The following is a 23,730-nucleotide window of genomic DNA, read 5'->3' on the forward strand; positions in this document are numbered from 1 at the left end:
GATGCCCTGGTATAAAAATAAAACTACTTTCTCATTTACAGAATTTTCCCTTTCTACTTAAGAGAAAGGCATTCATAGTTATAGATTACAATTATTCTTTTCTTGTAACCAATACCTTATTGCTATTTTTATGGGTCTTTAAAAATAGTTGCTGCTAACGTTTTTTGATTCCTGAGCAGGTTCTAGAGTATAAGTCATTTTAATTTGAAAATTCAGATATATTTATTTAAGTAAGTCTCTGGTAGGTCTTTTCCTACTCTACTGGATCTCTCTGCCAAGTCTATGTATGTTTTAAATGATTAGTTCACATCTGATCTGTTGCTCTCTCTCTCTCTCTCTCTCTCTCTCTTTGAATTCAGAATTAAAAAAAAACCCAACATTTATGTAGAATGAACAAAGCTTACTCTAAATAGGATAAAATAAACTCACAGTGTTATTCCAGTAATGCTTTTATGGTGGCAGACCCTAAAAGTATAAAATTTCTTCCAAAAAAAAATCCCCTTAATACAGGGATATTTGGTAGCCAAAAAAGGGAGAAACATGTAGGGAGATTTAATGAAAAACCATTTTTGATTTTAATATGTGTACACATTCTCAATACCTGAAACTTCTTTTTTTTCCACGGGACATATGTGAATAAAGGCAAGGTGTATTAGAAAAACAGTGGTTTTGTAATCAGACTCTTCACTACCTTCATGATCTTTGGTGAATTACAGTACAGAGTGGCCAGAATATTGGATTTAGAGTTAGGAGGATCTGGGTTCAAATTGCATTTTAGACATTTACTGCTTGTGTAGCCCTGAATGCATCCCTTCACATTTCCATGCCATAGTTTCCTCATGTGTAAAATAAAGGGGCTTGGTCTTAATGGCTTCTCAGGTCCATTCCAGCTCTAAATCTGTGATCCTGTGAGAAGACTGAAAACTTCTGGTGGATTGAAACATACCAGGAACCAAATTGTCCAACTTTTCCTTGACTTGACTGGATCTGTGGTTTCCTTAAAGTGAGTACTTTCTCTTCTGGTAGAAACACAGTTGTTCCATATTTCCTCGACCTTGTGTGTGGTTCCTTGTTCATATCATTTCATAAATTCAACAAACATACTAGAAGCCTTTCTCTGGTTCTGTGAATGATGTCAGGGAAACCATATAAAGCTATCCAGCTGGATCTCATTTTCTATCCACAACCAGGCTACCTCTGCCTCTGGTCATACGCATCTGTAATAATGCCTCTTGTATGGTTTCTCTCCAGTTGTTGTTGGTAACATGTCACTATTTGTTTATATCCACCATATGTTTTTCATGGGTCTTGACAGGGACAAGGATAAGGGACCTGAGCTGCATTCACTGGTACAGGGAAGTCCCACATAAGGAAACTCCCTCTACCAATAACATGTAGTCTTAAATATTGGCTAAAATATTGAAAGGTTAAGTGACTTGATCAAAGACTCAGTATGTGTTGTAGGCAAGACTTGAATCCAGCATTTCTAAACTCTAAGGCTAAACATTCTAGCTCTTCTATCCCACTGTCTCTATGTGACCCTTCATGTTGTTTGTCATTTTAATTCTGAAACCACAGCATTGCACAATTTGTAATGATATAGTATCACTAGATGAATATTGGTGTTAAAAGTTGAAGTAGTGAGAAGACTGTATACTAATGAAAGCACTACACAGTATCCCAAATACAACCTAGTCCCATTTCCATCTCTCAGTCTGGTGAATTATCTACCTATTGCATTGACTGATTGACTAATTCAATGGGTTGCCACAGAATCATGGATTTTGAGCTAAATGGGACCTTAAGGGTGGTCTGGTTTATTTTATAGATGAGGAGGCTGAGGCCCAGAGTAGTGAAGTGATTTACTCAAGCTCACAGACGTAGTGAGTCCAAACCCAGTGTTTTTTCTACTGCGCCACACTACCATCCCTCCTTCTAGCTGTATGCCATTCTTTTGAGCAATATTTTTCTCATTCACTTCATTCTTTCTCTCAGAAAGTCCTGTTCTGATCTCTAATGGTGACATGTTGATGATATGGTTTCTCAAAGGATATGCCTATGGTTTCATTTGTAGACAATTTGTCTTCTCTACTAGGACTAGCTTAGCTAAGTATGGAGGTCATTAGTATGCTGTTAATAAATAATGAATTCTTTAGCCACAATATGTGACTCAAGGAAAAGTAAAAAATAATTCTCAGCCCCATGTAGCCCTCTCCTATTTCTGTAGTGATGGCACAGTGGTGGAAATTACAAGTAGATTGTGCTCAGAATCACACAGTTTTTCAAAGTCATCTATAAAAACAAATTTAACTGTTGATATTCTAAATGTGATATTCTGGTTCAATGACCAACAAACTGGCATTCATTCTCCTGGAAGGAACTGAACCACCAATATTGACTTTTTAAATTAAACCAGAAGAAATAAAGATGTTGCAGCTAAATGGAAGCATGACTCATGGATTCTCTTTAGAGAAGCAAATAACCTCCAAGTTGTTTTCATTTTTTGCCCAAAAGTTAAGAAAAATATATCCATGGAACATCTGGTTACTTATGTCTTTCAGTGCTCACAAGTGTATGTAAAAAGACTACCATGAAGTGAACCCTAGCACGAACACAAATATTCATGGCAAAGGATTAAAAGGTAAAGAAATTTTACAAAGAATTTGACAAACTCTTCCAAACAAAATCAGATGCCATTTGGTGAATTCCAAACAAAGATACACACAGCTATGTATGTTACATACACACACACACACACACACACACACACACACACACACACACACACACACACAAAGAAAAAATGATATTGGAAAATATAGTTTGAGATTATGGAAAAATAGCAATTAAGAGCTTGTAGACTACTTGGAAGCCTCTTGTCTAAATGAAATTAATACTTTCATCAAGAAGACAGCAGGGAAGTGCTGACATAATGGTGGACAAAATTTAAAATCAACTCTGTCCTGATCGACAGGAAACAATTGGTGTGGTAGTCATTTCCACATCAACTCCCTAAATGCCAGAGATCAGACAAAGCAATGCATTAGTTCAAAAGTAAAAATAAACACAAAATTAGAACAAAAACATAAAGACAAACAAAAATTTCATGCAGTCTCAGGAACTTTGATCCGGCCTATTCCAACTGAGAAAGAGGAAACAGATAAAGGAAAAGACATCGACAGACTCATATGTCCTACAGTAGTTCAACTAAAGTAAAGTCACAATGAACAAGATAAAAGACTTCTGTAATTGATTAAATCAGTGAGTATTTGATCTTTTTTGCCCAGTACACAAGAGCAAAGGGAAACACTGATTTAAATATACACTCATTAATAAAATCTTGTTTGGTCTGGAAGAGGAATATAAAAGACTCTGGGCATTATTAGTCCAAAACCCAGCCTTCACTAGTAGAAGGAGAAATGACACTGTAGAAAGTATAATATAAAATTGTCTTCAAGGCCTTAAGGGATGAAAATGAAAGGTCAACAAAAGGATGAAAAATAGAAAAGTTCTACACAAACTTCTACAACAAAATCTTTTACACCAATGACTGCAGATCCCTTTTAGTTGGACTCTAACCTTATAGGTCCTGATGTGCTACATGAGGAAGTTGAAAGGACGCAAAATAAAAGATGGGAAAAGCAAATACTCTAAACCAAACATTCAGCAAGGAGGTCTATACTATAACACAAATTTGAAAGTATGTTGAGGAATCAATTGTGAAATTATCTGAAAGAGGATAGGACACAAATGCTTAAAAAATTATTATTATTATTATTATTATTATTATTAACACTCAGCCCCCAGTGATTGAGAAAATAACTATGGCTTTGTATGCCTACTTTCCTAGTTTTACAAATATTCTTGATGAAAGTATGAGAATGGAATAGGCAAACTTCCACAAATAATATCCTATTCCAGACCATATCTTCATGATCACACAATTAATCAAAAGTTGGGAGAATGTAAGATTCCACTGTATTTATTGTTTATTGACTATAAAAAAGCATTTGATCTAGTAAGGCAAAAAGCTGACTAAAAGGCTCATCTCCAATAAGATGCTCCCCTAAACATCTTAAATTTCTTAAAGGTTCTTTGAAAGATTTAACCAGAGATTACTTTGTTCAAAAGCCCTTTGATTATTATCGCCAAGAAAAGCATAGAACAAGGAGACCTACACATCCCTCAAACACGTTTGTCGCCATAATAATGCCCAATGGTGAAAAACAAAAGAAAGGGATTTCCCAATAGATGGTGAAATCCTCCAATGCTCCTTGCAGCAGATTACATTATACCAAAGTCATCAATCCCAGTGACACCGAAGAGCCTCTAAATAAGATCCATGATGACTCAAGTTTGGCTTAATTATCTACAAAAAAAAGCCAAGCAGATAAATCATGCCTGCTGTCCAGATTACAATATGAGTTAGTCATATGAACAACTCATAATGCCAGCCTGTCAGTACAATGTCTGGGCCAAACCTGACAGATGGAAAGTGAACTGGGCTTAGAAATGAGGGGAAGAGTAAGTTGGATGGCCTTTGGTGAAATTTCATAATGCTCTTAATTATTCCAAGCTTTTCCCTTAAATATGAGTCATGGATGCAAGTCATGGAATACCAGACCCCAGAGTTTCAGATCACCCAAAGGGCAATGGAAGGATGATCAATAGATAGCCCATATGCTCCAATAATACCTATGCAACATCAAAACCTAGAAGAAAGTCCCCAGTACACTAGGTGGATTGCTACAGAAGATTTAGGTGAATTTAGGAACAATAATCACATGGAATGAGACGATAAGGATGGGTTGCAATCTGTACCAGTGAAAGGAGTACCTACAATAATTACAACCCCATTTAAGTAGTGAAATAATGAACACTTTCTTCTTGTGTCAACTTTTGTACCAAAGTCACTATCCAAATCTAAGTTCCAATATTTACTTTGGAGGACATTCTCATGCTTTTCACGAAATCCTCTGCTTCTTTCTTCTTCCTCTGAAAGAGATACTGGCCTATGAACTGCAATTATTTTAGAAGTGGTATCTGTTTATATACCATATCAACATTAATATGGCTATGGGGGTAGAATGTTACATACGCTGTCAGATTTAGTTATTTTGTTAGGAAGATGACTATAGGTAAGAGCAAAAGACATCAACAAAACTTTAAAACAAACAAAACCAAAAAAAGTTGGTGTAACTTAAAAATTAATCACCAGCGACCAATTTCATAAGCCTTTTCAAATCCTCCTAGACTGACTGTTGAAGATATGTAGCCCATCATCCGATTCTTATTTGAAGCCCTTTGAAGGATACTGTGCCAGTTGTGGAGTCAGGAGGACCTGAGTTCAAATTCAGCCTCAGACACTTTCTGGCTGTGTGACCCTGGGGAAGTCACTTAACCCAGTTGGCCTCAGTTCTTTATCTGTAAAATGAGCTGGAGGAGAAAAATGGAAAATCACTTCCGTATCTCCCAAATGGGGTCATGGAGATCAGATATGACTGAAATGATTCAACAACAACAAACAGTTTCATAGCCCCTGTCCCAGCCTGCCCTGCAAAGGCATCAGATGAGAGAAACCATGGTCATTTGCATACCACAATGAAGCACTGGAGAAGGATGTTAGTGAAGCTGAAGGCAGGAAAATTTTAATTAAACTTTCCACGTCTTTGTTGTCTGTCTCCTGTGTCCCATCACTGTGTGCTAGGGACTGACTAAAAATCTTTCTTCTTGCCCCATCGAAATGCCTGAAATTACCACAATTAGTGGTACTTCTTAAAAGTGGATGAAAACAAGTATAATCTCCATGAAGGATTCCATTTACTGTCTAAGAAGCAACCAAATATGAATAGGCTCATTCCCACCAGTTTGAACATTAGGTAATGAAATCTTTGTTCACATTGGTGGGAGGAGACTGGTGCAAAAAGTGCCAGAGGATGCTAAAAATCAGAGGTTTTAGGTCTCAAGAAACAAGTGCCCAAATATATGCTAAATTCTGTCATTATTATATTTCTCTTTATATAATTTTTTGCTGTTTTATCATTAATGATGTAAAGAAATGCCAATGACATTTAAACCTCTTCTTTGTCTATGCTTTTATTTTTCTTGACTTAATGTCAAAGCTAGCATTTCTAAAACAGCCAAATAGTAATGAAGATAACAGAAAGCCCTACTTCACCCCTCTTCTTAGCAGAAATGACTCTCGTGTTTCTCAATAATAATAGTAGCTCTTGTTTTCAAATAAACTTTTATTTTTATTTATAAGGTAGAATCCTTTCATTAACATAGTTTTTAGTGTTTCGAAAATAAATATATCTTATATCATCTTCCTCTGTGAAGTCTTCTTTGAATAGTCCTACCATTCCTACTTCCCTTGACTTTTCTTCATCCTATAGGAGCTTCATAAAGAGGAACCTCATTAACTTATGAGATTAAATCAGCTCATACATGTACTCATACATCAAAAGGACCCTCTGTCCCTCTGATTAGAGGGCAGAGAAGATGAGATCCTCCAAAAACCTACACCTGAGGACAGGGGAATCAGGCCAGCCATCTCTTTATTTCTCACCTGCCTCTGAACTTCTCCATCATGCTCCCATGCTGGAAACCCTCTTTCTTCCCTTTGTTTCCTTTTGTGTGTTGTCTTCCCCTATTAGAATATAAGCTCCTTGAGGGCAGGGATTGTCTTTTTTGGATTTGTATCCCCAGCACTTAGCACATTGCTTAGCACAACTGATTGACTAGCCACAATAATATCTTTATTTTCTGAGCTCCTTAATTATTACATACCTTAATAATTTATATCACAACATTTAGCACTTAGCTATATAGTTCCTTGCACTGGTATCTTAATAATTTATATCACAACATTTAGCACTTAGCTATATAGTTCCTTGCACTGGTATCTCAATAATTTCATGTACTCAGATCTTGCCTTGAAAACCAGGAAACTTTTCATAGTCAAAGATGGTACATTCCACTTTTCTTATTATGTCCATCAACATAAGCCTTTTGGAAAGCACTGCACTTTTCAGCTAGAAAAAGATCACTCCTAAATATTCCCTTAGTATTAGTTTCAAAAGTTAAGGCAAATACAAACTAATTTACCAATGGATATATAGTTTACTTAAAAACCTTTGACCCCCTCTAGTGCCAAGGAGTGGGAGTACAGTGCCCGGTGAAAAATATTTTAATGAACCCCTGCTTCTCCTACTAACAACTATTAACAACATCTCTGGATAAACAAACAATAACAAAACTGTAGGCTTTTCTTAATGATGTTATATAGGATGGCCAGGTGGTTTTGACAAAAAATAGCTTCAAATGTTATGAAAGAAGCAAACAAATCTTACTGAAAAGGCATAAAATTGTGCAAAAGGTCAATAATAAACTACTTTACAAACACTACAGGTAAATTTTACTTCACAATGAATTCAGTAAAATTTACTTCTACCTGACTGTAGTACTTTAATATTATTTTTTGCCAAATTGTTCCTCTACTGGGATATTACTTTAAAAGCATTTCTGATCAAAATGAGTACATGACATAAAGGGTGACACCATATGCAAGTTAAGAGAGCAAGAAATAGTTTACCCATCAGATCTATGGAGAAGTAAAGAATTTAAGACTAAACAAGAGATAGAGAATATCATAAAATGCAAAATGGACGATTTTGATTACATTAAATTAAAAAGGATTTGCACAAACAAAACAAATGCAACCAAGATTAGAAGGAAGGTAGAAAGATGGGAAATAATTTTTACAGCAAGTGTTTCTGACGAGGGCCTCATTTCTCAACTATATAGAGAACTGAGTAAAATTTGTAAGAATACAAATCATTCCCCAATTGATAAATGGTCAAAGGATATGAACAGGCAGTTTTCAGATGAAGAAATTAAAGCTATCTATAGTCAAATGAAAAAAATGCTCTAAATCACTATTGATCAGAGAAATGCAAATTAAAACAACTCTGAGGTACCGCCTCAAACCTATCAGATTGGCTAATATGATAGATAAGGAAAAGGATAAATGTTGGAGAAGATGTGGGAAAATTGGGTACTAATGCACTGTTCTGGACTTATGAACCAATCCAATCATTTTGGAGAGCAATTTGGAGCTATGCCCAAAGGGCAATCAAACTGTGCATAACCTTTGATCCAGCAATACTACTCCTTACCCCTGCCCCCATCAGCATCTCCAGCTATCCTGATCTATATCTTGCCACTGGATCCACATAGCTCCAGAGGAGAAAGTGAGGCTGATGACTTTGCACAGCCCTCTTTCACTTAAATCCGTTTCACTTGCAAGTCATGACATCTCCTTCCTGATGTCATGGTCCTCTTCAAGAATGAAGGACAAAACAACAACCACAACAACCATACTAGGTTTGTATCCCAAAGAGATCATACAAATGGGAAAAGGGACTTATAATCAAATTGGAAAAAGAGCAGCAACATATAATAAACTACCAAACAGCTACAGACAAATCGTGAATAAGATATTAAAATGAAATATATTAGGTGCTAGAATGTGTTATGTGGGTTTTGAGTCCCACAGAAGTACAAAGAGAGATGAATCTAATAAATGCATTTATTAAGCAACTACTATATGCCATACACTGCTAAGTGCTGGAGATATAAAGTAAAAAATAAATCACTGTCTGCATTTAAAGAGTTTACTTTCTATCAACGAGAACTTGTCAGGGAAGACTTCAAGAAGCTGGGCACTGGGGAATGGGTAACATTTAGACAGGGAGAGAGGGCACTTCAGATTAACAGGTGAGTGAGGAGAATGGGAGAAAGAATGCCCATAACATGAAGAAAGGCAAAGAGGAAGGAATGAGAATGACTTTTGAGTTGGAGAATAGTGGGAAATGAGCTGAACAGGCAGGGTGGGGTCAGGATAAGGAAGGCCTTAAAAAGTGGGCCTAATAGTTTAGGCAGAAAACATCAAGAAATAATGAGCGAACCATTAAAGTTTTTTGAGCATGGAAGTGATATAATGAACAAAGTGCTGAAGGGAGATTAACCTGGCAATGGTACACAGGTTGGCTTGATGTTCTAAAAATTTAGAGATGAGGGAACAGATTGAGAGATTGAAATGTCAGGTAATCAGGTCCTGAAGTAGCATTTTAATAATGGAGTTGGAGAAGCAGCAATATACATGAGCAAATCAGGCATATTTGATAGAATTAGGTGATTGTGCACCACACTTGAAGAAGGGCATTGATAAATTGGAAAATGTTCATTGGAGAGCAACCTAAATGGTTGGAAGGGCTCTGAATCTAAGCCATCGCTTGAAGGAGCTACAGATGTTTCACTAGATAATGTAAGATCCTTGATAGAGTGTATGCTCCCCAAGAGTAAAGGTTATTTTGTTCTTTTTATTTCCAGTTCCTGACCCAGTGGCTAGGAGGTGCTTAATAGGTGGTGCTTGTTTGTTGATTAAGAGAGGTGAGGGAAACGCATGATAGCTGTGTCTAAGTACCTGCAGGGCTGACATGCAGAAGAGAGTGTAGACGAACTCTTCTTGCCAGAAGTCAATGAGTGAAATTTGCAAAATGGCATATTTAGGCTTAATGTTAGCACAACTTCGTAACGATTAATACTGTCCAAAACCAGAATGGATTGTCTCAGGAATTAGTAGGTTCTTCATCCCTGGAAGTCTTCAAACAGAAGTTGGATAATCATGTGTAATGTGTAGCATGTTTAAAGTTATAGTGGGGATTATTTTCCAGGTCTAGTTTGGACAATATGGTCTCCAAAGTCCCTTCCTATCATAAAACGATGAATTTGTGATTTGGCATGAATCTCTGAAAGAATTGAAGAAATGGAAGAGATAAAAGCAATTCCGAAAATTTTGATCTTGAGGGACAGGAATATTTGTGAGACCACTGACGAGAACACTTTTCATACATAAATGTGTACTTCCTCCACAAAATCCTATTCTAGTACCTAACTCTGGCATGAAGGTGAATGTCAGTTCCTGGAAGCAAACAGAACATCAGACGGGAAAAGACTGACTTTTTCAGGTGATATTCCATAGTAGGCCAAATCTTTACAATCTTAGAATTGACTGAAAGGTGCACAAAATATAAGATTCTGTTGTGCTTATTATCTGTTGTCTAAAAAACAAACATTAGATTCAGTAGAGCAAAATTTCCCCTTAAAGTTTCTTTTTCCACAAGGTCTCTCCCATGGACTTGAGAAAATTATACAAGATACCTTGAAAGATATTAACACAAAGACAATTTTATGCAGGGACCCTGTTGATCATTAATATCAAATGAGATATAAAACACTGAGATTTATGCTTGACAAAGGTTTGTGATGTTAATAGAGGAGGCCCAGTGAGGAATTCAAATTGAAGATGGATTTCCCATAGATGCTGGAGCACTCCAAGTTCTCCTGTATTGATTACATTGTCCTGTAATATTGCAGAACTCCCTAAGACCCATTACCATGCTACAGAGGAAAACCAAATGGATAAAGAAGATGTACTGTCAAAACTATGATATTTAGTTGATTAGATAGCCCAAAGAGCTCAACCATCAGTACATACACATGCACATGCATGCACGTACACACACACACACACACACACACACACACCCCTTGTATACATAATGCAAAAGAACAATGAGATGGGTCCAGAAATAAACAAGGAGAGCAAGCTGCTGTCTGTGAAAACGAAAAGTTCCTTTAATTACTAAAAGCTCCTCTTCTTCCTTCTTTTCTAAAAGGGGCTCATCTTTTACAAAACCAGTGTCACTTAGAGGGCAATGGAGCATGGTGGGCATAAGCAAACTCTGTGTACAATCAATTTTACAAGTAATCAACCCTAAAGGAATATATAAAAGACATCATCAAATATATAATCAAAAATATGACGTGAATGATTACATGGTGAGAACAAGAGAGGATGGACAGTCTACATAATTCAATGCTGGCCTCACAACCCTAAGAAAACCCAAGGAAAGCCCCACCAGATTTGGTGGATGCCTTGTGACATCAACTAGTAAAATCCCCCTCTGGGACTGTTGTGTCAGGGGTGAGCTGGGGTATGGTGGGGACTCCAGCCTGGAGAGGATGGCCAAGGATACAAGGTTACCTGAGGGAAGCCAAGTCTCAGTGAGGGCAAGCAAATGGAAAGAGTGTAATTAAAAAAGCTCCAAGACAAAGAGAAATGTATGAACTATGAAATAGGAATTCCAGAATGCACAGTGGAAGAAGTAGACAGGGTCTCAATGAGACATGAGTGTGGCAGAGTTGAGATGGAAGGGTATGAGAAAATGGAAGGAGAGGTTGGGAATAGCTTGTTCCTAGATGGTTTCTTTCCCTATCCCTGTATTATTCAATGAGAAGCTAATTAGTAATCAAAACCCTGATCTCTTCCTAGTTTTTGCCCACACAGCACCTTTGGAAACAGTGAGCATTTTTATTTATGTGCCAGGCTAACTGATTCCAATGGGTGCTCATCAGTTTCTCCTTAGGGCTGCCTGGGTCAGGGTAAGAGACTGGCTGGTGATGCACAGTTCCTCTCTGGCCACTGTTTGGGGTGTGGGACTGGATAACTCCACCTGATCTTCCTCTTTTTACCTAGCTCACAGGATTGTGAGAAAAGTGCTTTGTAAACTTTAAATCCCTATATACATGTGTACTACTATTGCCTGGGAATGTCAAGGTCTTATCAAAAGAGGGGGTACCTTATTCTCAGATAAAACTGTATTCTAAGAAAATGTTACGACGAAGGCCTAGACAAGACCTCATACCATCTAGGTATGAAGACTAGGAATGCTCGATCTAGAAATCCTGTTCCAACTAACTGGATTTATATTTATTTACCTAGGAAAAATGTTTTTCCCCCAGGGAAAAATTCTATGAATATAACAGATCCAATGTGGCACGATGTCCCTCCAAACACAAATGGATGTAAAATATGAACCCCATGGCATGGAGGCATGGAGGGTGCCAGGAAGTTACATGTTGATTCCACCTTGAGATACTAAACTGAAGGTCTGCTCCTATCCAATCCTCATTCCTATAGGTCAATAATAGGGAATAATCTGGGTCCAGCAATTCCTTTCTCATTCCCACCTTGGGGCCTTTGTTCAGGATACCTTCCTACCCCTGAATTTTCCCAGCAGTACCAACAGCAAGGAACTGAGGCTGCATCAAAGGAGAGAATGGGGAGTTGAGGAAGATAAATATTAGGGGATTCCCTTCTCTCACTATCCCCTATATCCAGATGTTGGCAGAGGCAAAGGTTGTTGTTGTTATTTGCCCTTTGCTCTCAAAGAGGACCATGACATCAGGGAGGTGATGCCATGACTTGCAGGTGAAGTGGATTTCAGTGACGGAGGGCTATGCAAAGTCACCAGCTTCGCTTTCTCCTCTGGAGTCACCTGGGGTCCAGTGGCAAGACACAGATCAGGAAAACTGAAGGTGGCCCTCAGCTAGAAGGCAGAATCTTGCTTCAAGGTCAACGTGGAGGATAGAGAGAGGTACAATGTATAGGAGGTACAATACCTGTAGTCAAATATGTACTGCAGGTCTTATTATACCCAGAGGCCACCTTGTTGGTGGGCCTTTCTTGTTATCCTCTCCCTGCCCCACCCCCCTTCCCCCAATTGTTACCTTTCTTTCTCCTCTAATTATGTTCTACCATGGAGGGGGAAGGAGATCCTGGTATCTGGATGGAGAGGCTAGGCTCAAATGCTGGACCTGCCACTTATCTTTGGCAAAACACAACTGTCTAAACCTTAGTTTTCCCAATGGCAAATGTAGTTTTTTAATTGAGATTAAAAAACTTAAAAGTTTCTGGGGGCAGTAGATGGCACAGTGGATAAAGCACCAGCCCTGGATTCAGACACTTGATACTTACTAGCTGTGTGACCTTGGGTAAGTCACTTCACCAGATTGTCTTTCAAAGAAAAAAAAAGTTTCTGAAATATAATTTCTTCTATTCTACTCTTCAGAACAATACTGTGGTGGGGAACCTGTGGCCTTTGAGGTCCTTAGGTGAAGCCTTTTGAGTGAGTCCAAGTTTTACAGAACAAATCCTCTTATTAAAGGGTGTCGTTTGAGGCCCTAAAGGGCCACATGTGGCCTCAAGGCTGCAGGTTCCCCACCCCTGAAGACTAAAATGGGGCCTGCCATTTTTGTTCAAGCATTTGTTTCTCTAGAAGAACACATTATGAAGGAATCTAAAAGATTACAACCATGTGTGAAAGCAAATATATCTTCAAAGCATATGCATGTTTTAGAGATAGGAGTAAAAATGAAGAATAAATATTTTAGAACCAGGCCATCAAACTTTCCACTTGCCTAAAGACCTAAGGTCACTAGAACTTGAATAACTGTATAAGACAATCTTTGCAGTAAGATATGCTACCCCTGGCTCCCCAAGTTGGGAATCCCAACTAGGGGTGAGACAGTAGGGATGAGAGGAAAACCAGCAAATCAAATATGGTAGCAGTAACTAGCTAAAAATAAGTATCTAAGACTTCTATGTAGATCCTGAATGGAGGCTGAGAGTTTTGTTTAAGATGCTGTAAGATTTAGATATGAGAAGCAGATTACCTTGGGGAGAGTGGAGAAAATAGAATAGGATACATTCGTGAAGTACTTGTGAACTATTTATTTTATCTCAGACTTCTCAGGAGAATGGTGGAAGAGGAACATAAAAAGTTCAAAATTCGAACTGCAATTCTCTTAGCTTCACTGACTTTTTAAAAAGTCTTTCTTCAATTCCAAATTCTTCTTTCTTTACTTTCATTCTTCCTCTTTTCTGTCCTTTGCTGCCAAGAGACTCCCTTTTCTATGGTGTTGCCTTCATGTCTCCCCTAAACAATGATTCTATCTTTATAAAATTATGTGGCTGGGTTTAGATGACCCTTAACTTCCCTTCCAGAGCCAAATCTGAGAGGCAGCATTGGGGAGTGGATAGAAAGCTAGGATAGTGGAACAACAAGGTGAAGCAAATACCATGCAATAAACCAAACTCTTATCTACTGGGTCAAGGAATCACTACTCTGCAAAAACTTCTGGGAAAACTGGAAAGCAATATTGCAGAAACTAGGTTTAGACCAATGTCTTACACTATAAGATAAGCTCCAAATGGATACAAGATGTATATATATGAAAGGCCACAACATAAACAAATTAGAGGAGCAAGGGAGGAAAAAATACCTGGGGGAAGAGTTTATGACCACACACATGACAGAGAGAATCTCAGAAGATAAAATGGTCAATTTTGATTACATTTTATTATTTATTAATATCATTGTTCAAACAAAAATAATTCTGTCAAAATTAGAAAAGCAACAGTTAATTAAGAAAAAAAATTCTTTGCAGGAAGGTTCTTTGAAAAAGGTTGAATATCCAAAATATAAAAGGAGCTGATTCAAATATTTAAGAACAAAAGAACAATGGATAAATGATCCAAGTATATGAACAGCCAGTTCTCAGAGTAAGAAATCTAAGCTATTAACAGACATATGAAAAAATGCTACAGGTATAATAGGAATGTAATATTATTGTACTATAAGAAATGATGAAGGGGGTGGTTTCAGAAAAATGCAGGAAGACCTTTTTAACTGATGCAGAGTAAAATGAGCAGAACCAGGAGAAAAATTTATACAACAAAAACAAGAAGAAAAAAGAAAAATCATAAAGGCTATGAAAAACTTAAGAACTCTCATCTATACAATGACCAGTTTGAAGACTCATGATGAAACACACTACCCAAACATGTGACAGAGAGGTGATGAACTTAAGGTGCAGAATTGCGACACATTTTTGGACATGATCAATTGTTGGGATTTGTTTTGCCTGTCTATCTTCAATACTGAGGTTTGGTTTTTCTATCATGGAGAGGGAGTTGAGGGATAAGAAGGAAGGGGCTAGATAGGATTAATAAAGTGGCAAAAAGGAAGAAAAAAATGGAAGCATTTAAAAATATACAGAAGAGACCAGGTCAGTAGAAGAAACAAACAAGCAGGACTGTCTTGAAAATAACATATTGAATTTATTATGCACTTAAAGAAAAGCAAGTTTTAAGTAAAAAAGATTTATAGCTTCATGTATTAATACTCTTTTCTGTTCTACTTAGACTACAGAAATACTAATTTGCTTGTTTGTTAAGTTCAGAATAAAAAAAAAAGAAAGCTAAGATAGTGAAAAGGAAGCTAGCTTCAGAGTTAGGAAGACCTTAGTGAATTCTATCTCTGATTTGAGCTTCTACTCTGATCCTGGGCAACCATATGATTTCCCTATCAGTCAGTATTCCAGGGAACTCTTAACAAAAGGATTTGTTCTGTAAAACTTGGACTCAGTCAAGGGGCAGCACTTGAGGACCTAGAGGGCCACATGTGCCTAAAGGCCTCAGGTTCCCCACCCCTTCCCGTAGGCGCTACACATTGCTTTGGGTTGCTCCTGGGGCACAACTTAACACAAACAACTGAAAACACAGAAATCCTTCTCAAAGGAAAAACATTACAAAATTGCTGTGAATAGACAGTTCATTGGATTCAAACTCTCTCTAGTTCATGGGGCTAAGTTTTGGAAGAGATGATTAACTGCTTCTTAGGTGGCAGCAAACAGCTGATGATTTCCTCCATTCAGCAGTCAGCTACCACTAAGTAAGTTTAGGCAAATATTTGTTGGCCCCTTGCCCACAGACATTAGAGGGCATACAACTCCTCTTTGATACAGGTTTTAAACTGTAGACACACAGCAACTAAAATATATTCTTTTCAGTGGTTAAATGCCCTTGAGTAAACATTCTTCCGTAATACCCGATGGCTGGATTTGAAAAATATTGGCATTCTTACACCACTACAACATAAGGAAAGATAAATAGTCTGCTACTCATTAGGGTCAAAAGTAAGGAGGAAATGCTTCTCCCTGGACTGGTAGATTTTTCCAAAATTATCTGACCTAATGTCTTATAGGGTAAGTTTTCTTAGCATTAAACAATACTCTCATTGTGACAGATCCAGACAAGAGTGGGGGGGAAAGTTCCACTTTGGTCCTGAAAACCTCGGGTTTTTATCATATTAAATACTGGAAGAGCCTATTTTAAGGTCAGGTTTCTGATGACTTCAAGCTTTGAATATGGAAATAAGTAGAGGGAGACAAGGCTTTAAGAAGCCAAGATAGGCAGTATAAAACTTGTGCACTTAAAAACTCTTTAGGTCTAAAACTCTTAAGGTTTAAAACTCTTTAAAATTCAGGATCTCATAGGTTATAATTTCATGTGTAGTTCTAACAAGCTTCAGAATTTTGCTTTTCTAGAAAGAAATAACTGGAAACAAAAGTAAAAGGAAATATGGATGCTACTTGAAACAGATATACTCAATGAGAAAGGGGACACAAAAATTAAAAGGGAAAGAGAATGAGCAAAGCACAGCAGTTTGGGACCATTCAGTATACAAGTAAGAGGTCTTTTCCCCCATGCATGCTGGCACCTGCTCAGGGTAACAATATATTATGACATAATAAAATGATGGATACATTATTTTATTATGCAATTTTATTAAGCATTGAACCATGGACATGATGGAATTAGATTCAGTCTATTCTGTTTCAGATAGCAAGGAAATATACAACACATTTTGGAAAGAATTTAATAAAAACTGGTGGTAAAAAAAAAGTTTTAGGTTGTGTTAGCTATCTGAAAAATTCACTTATATGTAATAGCATATTCTCTGACAGTGCCTGATAAATGAGGTGATATATAACATCATTTTTAAAAGCAGATTATTCTTTTAGGAGAAATGTATTCAGTTCTTTCATTTTGGAAGAAAACATTCTAGCAAGATAAGAAAATAGCATATGATCATGTGGAAGAGACTGAGAATCAAATATAAAGAAACTCATTAAGATTCAAAGTCTGTATATTTATGAAAAATGTTATTTTAAAGATTAAATTTAGGTTCATTTACCAAATTACTTTTCTAAAAGAAATATAGGAGTGATATATTATTCATTTGATTAAATTTCTGTTTTTCTCACTTGCAAAAAGTGAATAATTTTTAGCCAAGAGCATGAACATGCTAAGCTCATACACACCTCAAACAATTCCCTTGTCTCATTATTTCAAAAAGAAAGTTGGAACAAGAGGAACAGAGACAAAAGCACTTCGTTTAGTTTACTATCCATACTGTACACATCTGTGTATTGACATTCAAGGCCATAAGTATTACTGGCTCTCTTGTGAATTACTGGTTTCTTCTACTCCAATTACTCTTAAGTTATACCCAGTCAAGCAGCTCTAAGGGAGAAGTTAGCTCCCTCCTCTCCACCCTCTTCTCATTTTTACTATTAAAACTAAGACTTTTCAGAATCATATTCTTCCCATCATCTGGTACCGGCTCTGAAGCCAGAGGACCTTGGGTCAATCCTGCTTGTGCGACACTGAGCAAGCCCCTTAACTTTCCACTTAGTCTGACATCTGTAAAACAAAGGAGTTGGATGAGATGATCTCTCAGATTCCTTCTTCCTCTAAATCTATGACACCCTATCAACTGGGAAGGGGTGCCTGCAATCATTCTACAAAGGCTATTGCCATCGTTTCCTCCCATGTATACTGATTAACATGTACCTGAACTCGTTACTGAAAGGCAGCTTTTCCACAGCTACAATGCTATCTCTAGGTCTGTTACCAGAAGTTGTGGCTTACACGATTTAAAAAGTTTATGCTAAAGAATTGGTAACTGTTTTATAACTCTCCAATGAGGGAGAAATTCTCTGAAAGCTAATGAACAAGTTGTGGTATACGATTGTGATAGAATACTATCATGCTGTAAGAAATGATGAGCTTGATGATCTTAGAAAAATATGGATAGACTTGCATGAAATAATAATGAGTGAAATGTGCAGAACCAAGAGAACATTGTATACAGTAACAGCAATATTTTTTTAAGAACAACTTTAAGCAAATAAGTCATTTTGACTAGCATAAATACCTAAATTAACAACAAAGGACATAGGAAGGAAGATGCTTTCTGCATCCAGAGAAAGAACTGAAAAACAGAAGTATGTATTGAATGATTTTACATATATATGTATATACGTACATATGTTTGTGTCTAATGGTAGCCATCTCGGGGGGGGGGATAGGGAAAAAAAAAAGAAATTTACATGATAACTTTATCATATATTTAAAAGGAATAGCAAGTTATAAGATTTGTACTTTCGTGAGCACTTTTTATTGCACTATGTTATGGAAATGCTTGGTTTATTCCATTAACTAAAAATAAAATAAATAAAAATTAAAAATAAAAAAAACCCCAGAAAGCTAATGTTAATAAGCCTATTTGTTCCTATAGAATCTTTGGTTGGCTACTGAACAGCTGCTCCTTTGAATTCACAATCAACTTAAAAAACAAAGACAGTAAATGAAGAGAAGAAATGCTGGATTAGTCCTGACTTTTTAAAATGCTTTTCAATAGAAGATCATCACTACCACCAATAATAGACATTTACTGAATGCCTGGAAATAGCTATTTTGTGGTACTATGATGGGACTGAGTTATGATCATGTATTAATGAATATGAAACAACATTGATTAGGCAGAATCTGAGGCTTGGTTTATCTGTACATTTCTTTATTCTACAGTATACAGGACAAAATATAAGCTCTTTAAATTGATCATCTACAATGATTCCAATCTACCTTTCTGTTATTTCACATTAATTCCATTTAGATACTCTATATTCTAATCAAACAACAATTAACTTTTCCCTGATCTCCTTCTGATATCTTCTTCATCTGTACATCTGCACAGGCCATTGTCCATGCCTGGAATATACCTCCTTCTCATATCTTTGTTGAGAATCCTTTTCTTCCTACAAGGCTCATCTCAAAAGATTACGGATTTAAGAGCTAAAAAAGACCTCAGTGATCAGCTAGTCCAACTTCCCTTATTGTACAGATAAGGAAACTGAGGCTCAAAGATATTAAATGATTTGGTAAAGGTCACACTCACAGTAAAAGACAGAGCTGGGATTCAAAACCAGATCCTCTTAATTCTAAATTTGGTGCTATTTCCACTATCACTCTGACACCTCCATCAATCAGGTAGGCATCTATCTACCATGTGCCATGAAGACTTCCATGATCCCCCCAGCTAACAGTGTACTTTTCCTCCTCCTGCATCTCTAGAGTGCCTTATCTAGATGTCTCTTCTTACATACAATCTCGTATCACACTAATATTATAGCCTACCTACCTCCTGTTAGAATGTGAACTCTGAAATTGTTATATTTTTCATCTTTTCCCCCCATGCTTAGCAGAAGGCCATGCACAGGACTAGGTGACTGCTACGTATAAGTGGATTGAATAAGTAGAATTCCAATTAACAATTTAAAACTGCCATATCTTAATAGAAAAAAAAGTTTCTGTCATTATGTATGACAGATTTTTCCCTCTCCAGTCTTAATTCTGGTCTTCTTCTAAGGACTGTTGTTTCTATTCTGGTAATAATATTACATGAGACAATTTCTGAATAATAAACTTTGCAACTCTCTTACTTTGAATTAGATTTATAAAATTAGGAAGCACAATTTAAAAACCAGCAACACTTATATTAGAAAGAAATACTTACCAAGCTTTCGAAACAGTCTCTTATTTGGTTGATGGGAGAAGAAACCAGGCTTCAAAGCATTTGAAATCACAATATCAAAAACATCTGTAAAATCATTCCTATATGACAATGAAAAGGAGTGAAATTTCCAATGAATGTATTGAAAATCACTGTATGAAGTCCATAAACTATTAAAATCCAATAACAACCCTGAACTATTATTTGTCCAATGTAGCACTGCAGCACCAAGAAAGGAGGAGTATATTTATCCATTTTAAGGGGACAGTAACAGTGGCAACTAAAAGCAAACAGACTATAGCTCACTTGACAGCACTAAAGTACCATGAAAAGAGAAACATTTTCTTTCTTTCTCACCATGAAATCCTATGCAGTGACAACTACTGGGTAACATATAGCACTTCAATGTTTACCAAGCACTTCTCTGACAGCAACCCTTTGAAGCATAATCAGTTTCACCTTACAAAGAGGAAACTGAGCAAATGGTTCACCCCAGATGAACCGAGCAGTAAATGACAATACTATTCCTGCCACACTAATATCTTGTTGAATCGTGATCTAGTGGAATTTCAATGTGAGGAATTCAGTAAAATTCAATAAGCATTTGTTAAGCATCTAATATGAGCTAGGTACCAGGGACACAAAGACAAACAAAAAAAAAATTTGGCCTTAAGGAGCTTGCATCTCCTAAAAACGTGAACAGAGGCTACTGGGAAGGAGAGTAGGCTTTCAAAGACCAGGTCAAAAAGAAAAAAACAAATGAGCAACTTAAGAAACCACAGAATAATGTCTTCAAATAACCAAATAATCAATCATTGCACAACTACTTATTAGGTGCCTGTTACTGTTTTAGGCATTGTAAAATACCTATAAACTACGGGGTACCACATTAGTACAGTTAAGTTAGCCAAGACAGCATCCCCATTGTGCTGCCTATAAAGTTGCTGATCTTATTAACTATGAGGACAAGGCCTGAGTATGGATATTCAAGTTTGGTAACCACTGAAGACATCTGGCTTTTTTCTAGTATAATGGACATTTTAGAATGAAGATCTAATGACAGTCAAAAGTTTAAGACAGAATGTTATATTGCTTGCTTTCTCAATAGGTGAGAAGAGAGGGCCTGGAAAGGAAAAAAAAAAGAATCTTAAAAAAAATGCTAAAAATAATACATAAATGGAAATACAGAATGTACTAATCTGCTATTCTTTACCTACTTTTTTTCCTTTTCCTTGCTTCCTTCCTTTCCAGATTTATGATTTCATTGCTGTTCAATGAATTTGGAGGAATTTCCCTTATCAATACAGATCAAGCTAAACAATTTTCTCTGATTCCTATGTATATGTATCTGTTGTATTCCTACCAATTCCAATTCCTTTGCTAGTTCTATCTACTTTCCATCCTATTTTCTGATTCCTATTATGCCTCTGCTCTCACTGTTTCTATTATCATTTATGCTGGTATGCTGCTCTGCTATTTAAGAAGCAAGTGTATCACAGATGGAAAATTCAGGGAACTCGTGAGAACAGGAGTACATGAAATAAAGTTAAGCATATAGAATTGCAGGCCATACGACATTTCAAAACAGAAAATTCTAGAATGTATTACTAAAGGGATGGCATGTAAACATGTAGAAAGGGAAGTGGTGATCATAAAGGACAGGTTATCCCAGATATTCTCATTCCCAATTTAGAATATTAGGGGTTCTAGATATTCTGGGGAATGTTGTACATTTAGAAAAATATTTGACAAAAGATGGAATAACATGGGTTAGATGTTGGTAATTAGGTCGAATCAGAAATAGTTGAATAAACAAACCCTACAAGCTAATATCTAGGTTGAGGGATGTCTCTAGTGAATTGCCACCAAGCTTTCCTCTGGCCTTGTACTGTTCAAAAATTTTCCCTGTTGTTGGTGAGGCGGAAGCTAGTGAATTGCTTCAGTCTGGAAGTTCTGAGATGCAACAGGATTAAAACTTATCAGGTGTTCACACTAAGTCTAGCACCAATATAGCAAGGCTCCCCCCCCCCCACCACGCCAGAAGTAGAGGGCTGCCACAATGCCTAAAAAGGGGCAAATTATCGGGGGCAGCTAGGTGGCACAGTGGATAGAGCACCAGCCCTGGACTCGGAAGGACCTGAGTTCAAATCCAGCCTCAGACACTTGACACTATTTGTGTGATCATAGGCAAGTCACTTAACTCCAATAGCCTCACAAAAAAAGAAAAGAAGGAGTTGGGGGCAGGGGGTGGGTAGCAAATCAGCTTGTGTTAGGAAAAGCTTCCTGCTAGCCTGGGAGAGATAGGAAGACCCAGTATCACATTATGTATGTATGCACACATGTATGCATGTATATAAATGCATGTTTATGCATACATTGCATATATATGTGTATGCATTTTTGCACATATACATATACTCTACCCATTTTTTCCCCACCTTTGTGACTGATATTAAGGAATTGGTATTATGCTGACCAAATCTGCAGATGACATGAGGCTGAGAAGGATAGCTAAAAAGTTGAATCCAGAAAGATCATGAGGAAAAGAAGAAAGGATCACATCTAATACTATTAAACTGCAAACAAAGTCAATGCAACTAAGATTAGAAGGAGGGTAGAAAATTGGGAAAGAATTTTTACAACCAGTCACTCTGATAAGGGCCTCATTTCTAAATATATAGAGAATTAAGTCAAATCTATAAGAATACAAGTCATTCCCCAATTGATAAATGGTCAGAGGATATGAACAGGCAGTTCTCAGATGATTATTGATTAGAGAAATGCAAATCAAAACAACTCTGAGATACCACATCACACCTATCAGATTGGCCAACATGGCAAAACAGGAAAATGATAAATGTTGGAGAAGATATGGGAAAATTGGAACACTAATGCATTGCTGGTGGAGCTGTGAAATGATCCAACCATTTTGGAGAGCAATTTGGAACTATGCCCAAAGGACTATAAAAATGTGCATACTCTTTGACCCAGCAATAGCAGTTCTAGGGCTATATCCCAAAGAGATCATACAAATGGGAAAAAACATTCATGTACAAAACATTCATAGCAGCTCTTTTTGTGGTGGCAAAGAATTGGAAATTGAGAGCATGCCCATCAATTGGGGAATGGCTGAACAAGCTGTGGTATATGAATGTAATGGAATACTATTGTGCTATAAGAAATGATGAACAGGCTGACTTCAGAAACAGCTGGAAAGACTTGTATGGTCTGACGCTGAGTGCAGTGAGCAGAACCAAGAGCACGTTGTACACAATAACAGTCACGCTGTGCGATGACTAATATTGATAAACTTAACCCTTCCCAGCAATACAAGGATCTAAGACATCTCCAAAGGCTTCGGAAAGGAAAATGCTATCCACATCCAAAGAAAAAACTATGGAATTTGACTTGCTATTTTTTTTTTCTCTTCTGTTGAGTTTTGTTTCCTCTTTCTGGTGGTTCCTTCTATTGGTTCTAATTTTTACTTACAACATCACTAATGTGAAAATATGTTTAACAGCAATATCTATGTATAGCCTATATCAGATTGCGTGCCTTCTTGGGGAGGGTGGTGGGAAGGAAGGGGAGAAAAATTTTAAACTCAAAAGCATATGGAAGTGATTGTTGATAAATCAAAATAAATTAATAAAAAAATTTTAAAAATACTATTAAACTGAATAGGGCTAAGTATATAGTTTTAAACTTAGATTCAGACAGTCAACTTTATAAGTATAGACTTGAATGGAAAAGATTTGGGAGTCTTAGTGGATATAAATATGAATGAGCAGTGTTACATAGCTGTCAAAATGGCAGTCAAACTAATTAAGCCAAGCTGTAGGAAGAGAAAAGTGATAATCCTGCACCTTGGTCAAAACATATTTAGATTACTGCATCCAATTCCGTATGCCACATTCTAGGTAGGACAATGATACAGAATGTTCAGGAAGGAGACAAAGGTGGGTGAAAATGATCACGTGAAGTTATAGAAGGATCAATTAGAAGAACTGCGGTTATTTACAAGGAAGAGAAAGATCTAGAGGGACATGATCACTAGCTTGACTTTTCTGAAGGGATATCATAAGGAAGGGGGGGGCTAGATTTGCTCTGCATGACCTTAAAGAGG

At 36.9% G+C, this 23,730-nt stretch overlaps 1 protein-coding gene across 1 annotated transcript in view; it reads right to left on the reverse strand.

The window, feature by feature from the left end:
• Positions 1-23,730, reverse strand: part of NT5DC1 (5'-nucleotidase domain containing 1) — a 245,670-nt gene that overhangs the window by 77,239 nt on the left and 144,701 nt on the right. The window contains exon 8 of the mRNA XM_020971642.1: positions 19,611-19,708. Within this exon, the coding sequence (XP_020827301.1) occupies positions 19,611-19,708 (98 nt within the window). The remainder of the gene's footprint in view (positions 1-19,610; positions 19,709-23,730) is intronic.

The sequence above is a fragment of the Phascolarctos cinereus genome, unplaced genomic scaffold (genome assembly GCF_003287225.1).
Source record: "Phascolarctos cinereus isolate Bilbo 61053 unplaced genomic scaffold, phaCin_HiC Scaffold_5;HRSCAF=322, whole genome shotgun sequence".
Taxonomy (NCBI): Eukaryota; Metazoa; Chordata; class Mammalia; order Diprotodontia; family Phascolarctidae; genus Phascolarctos; species Phascolarctos cinereus.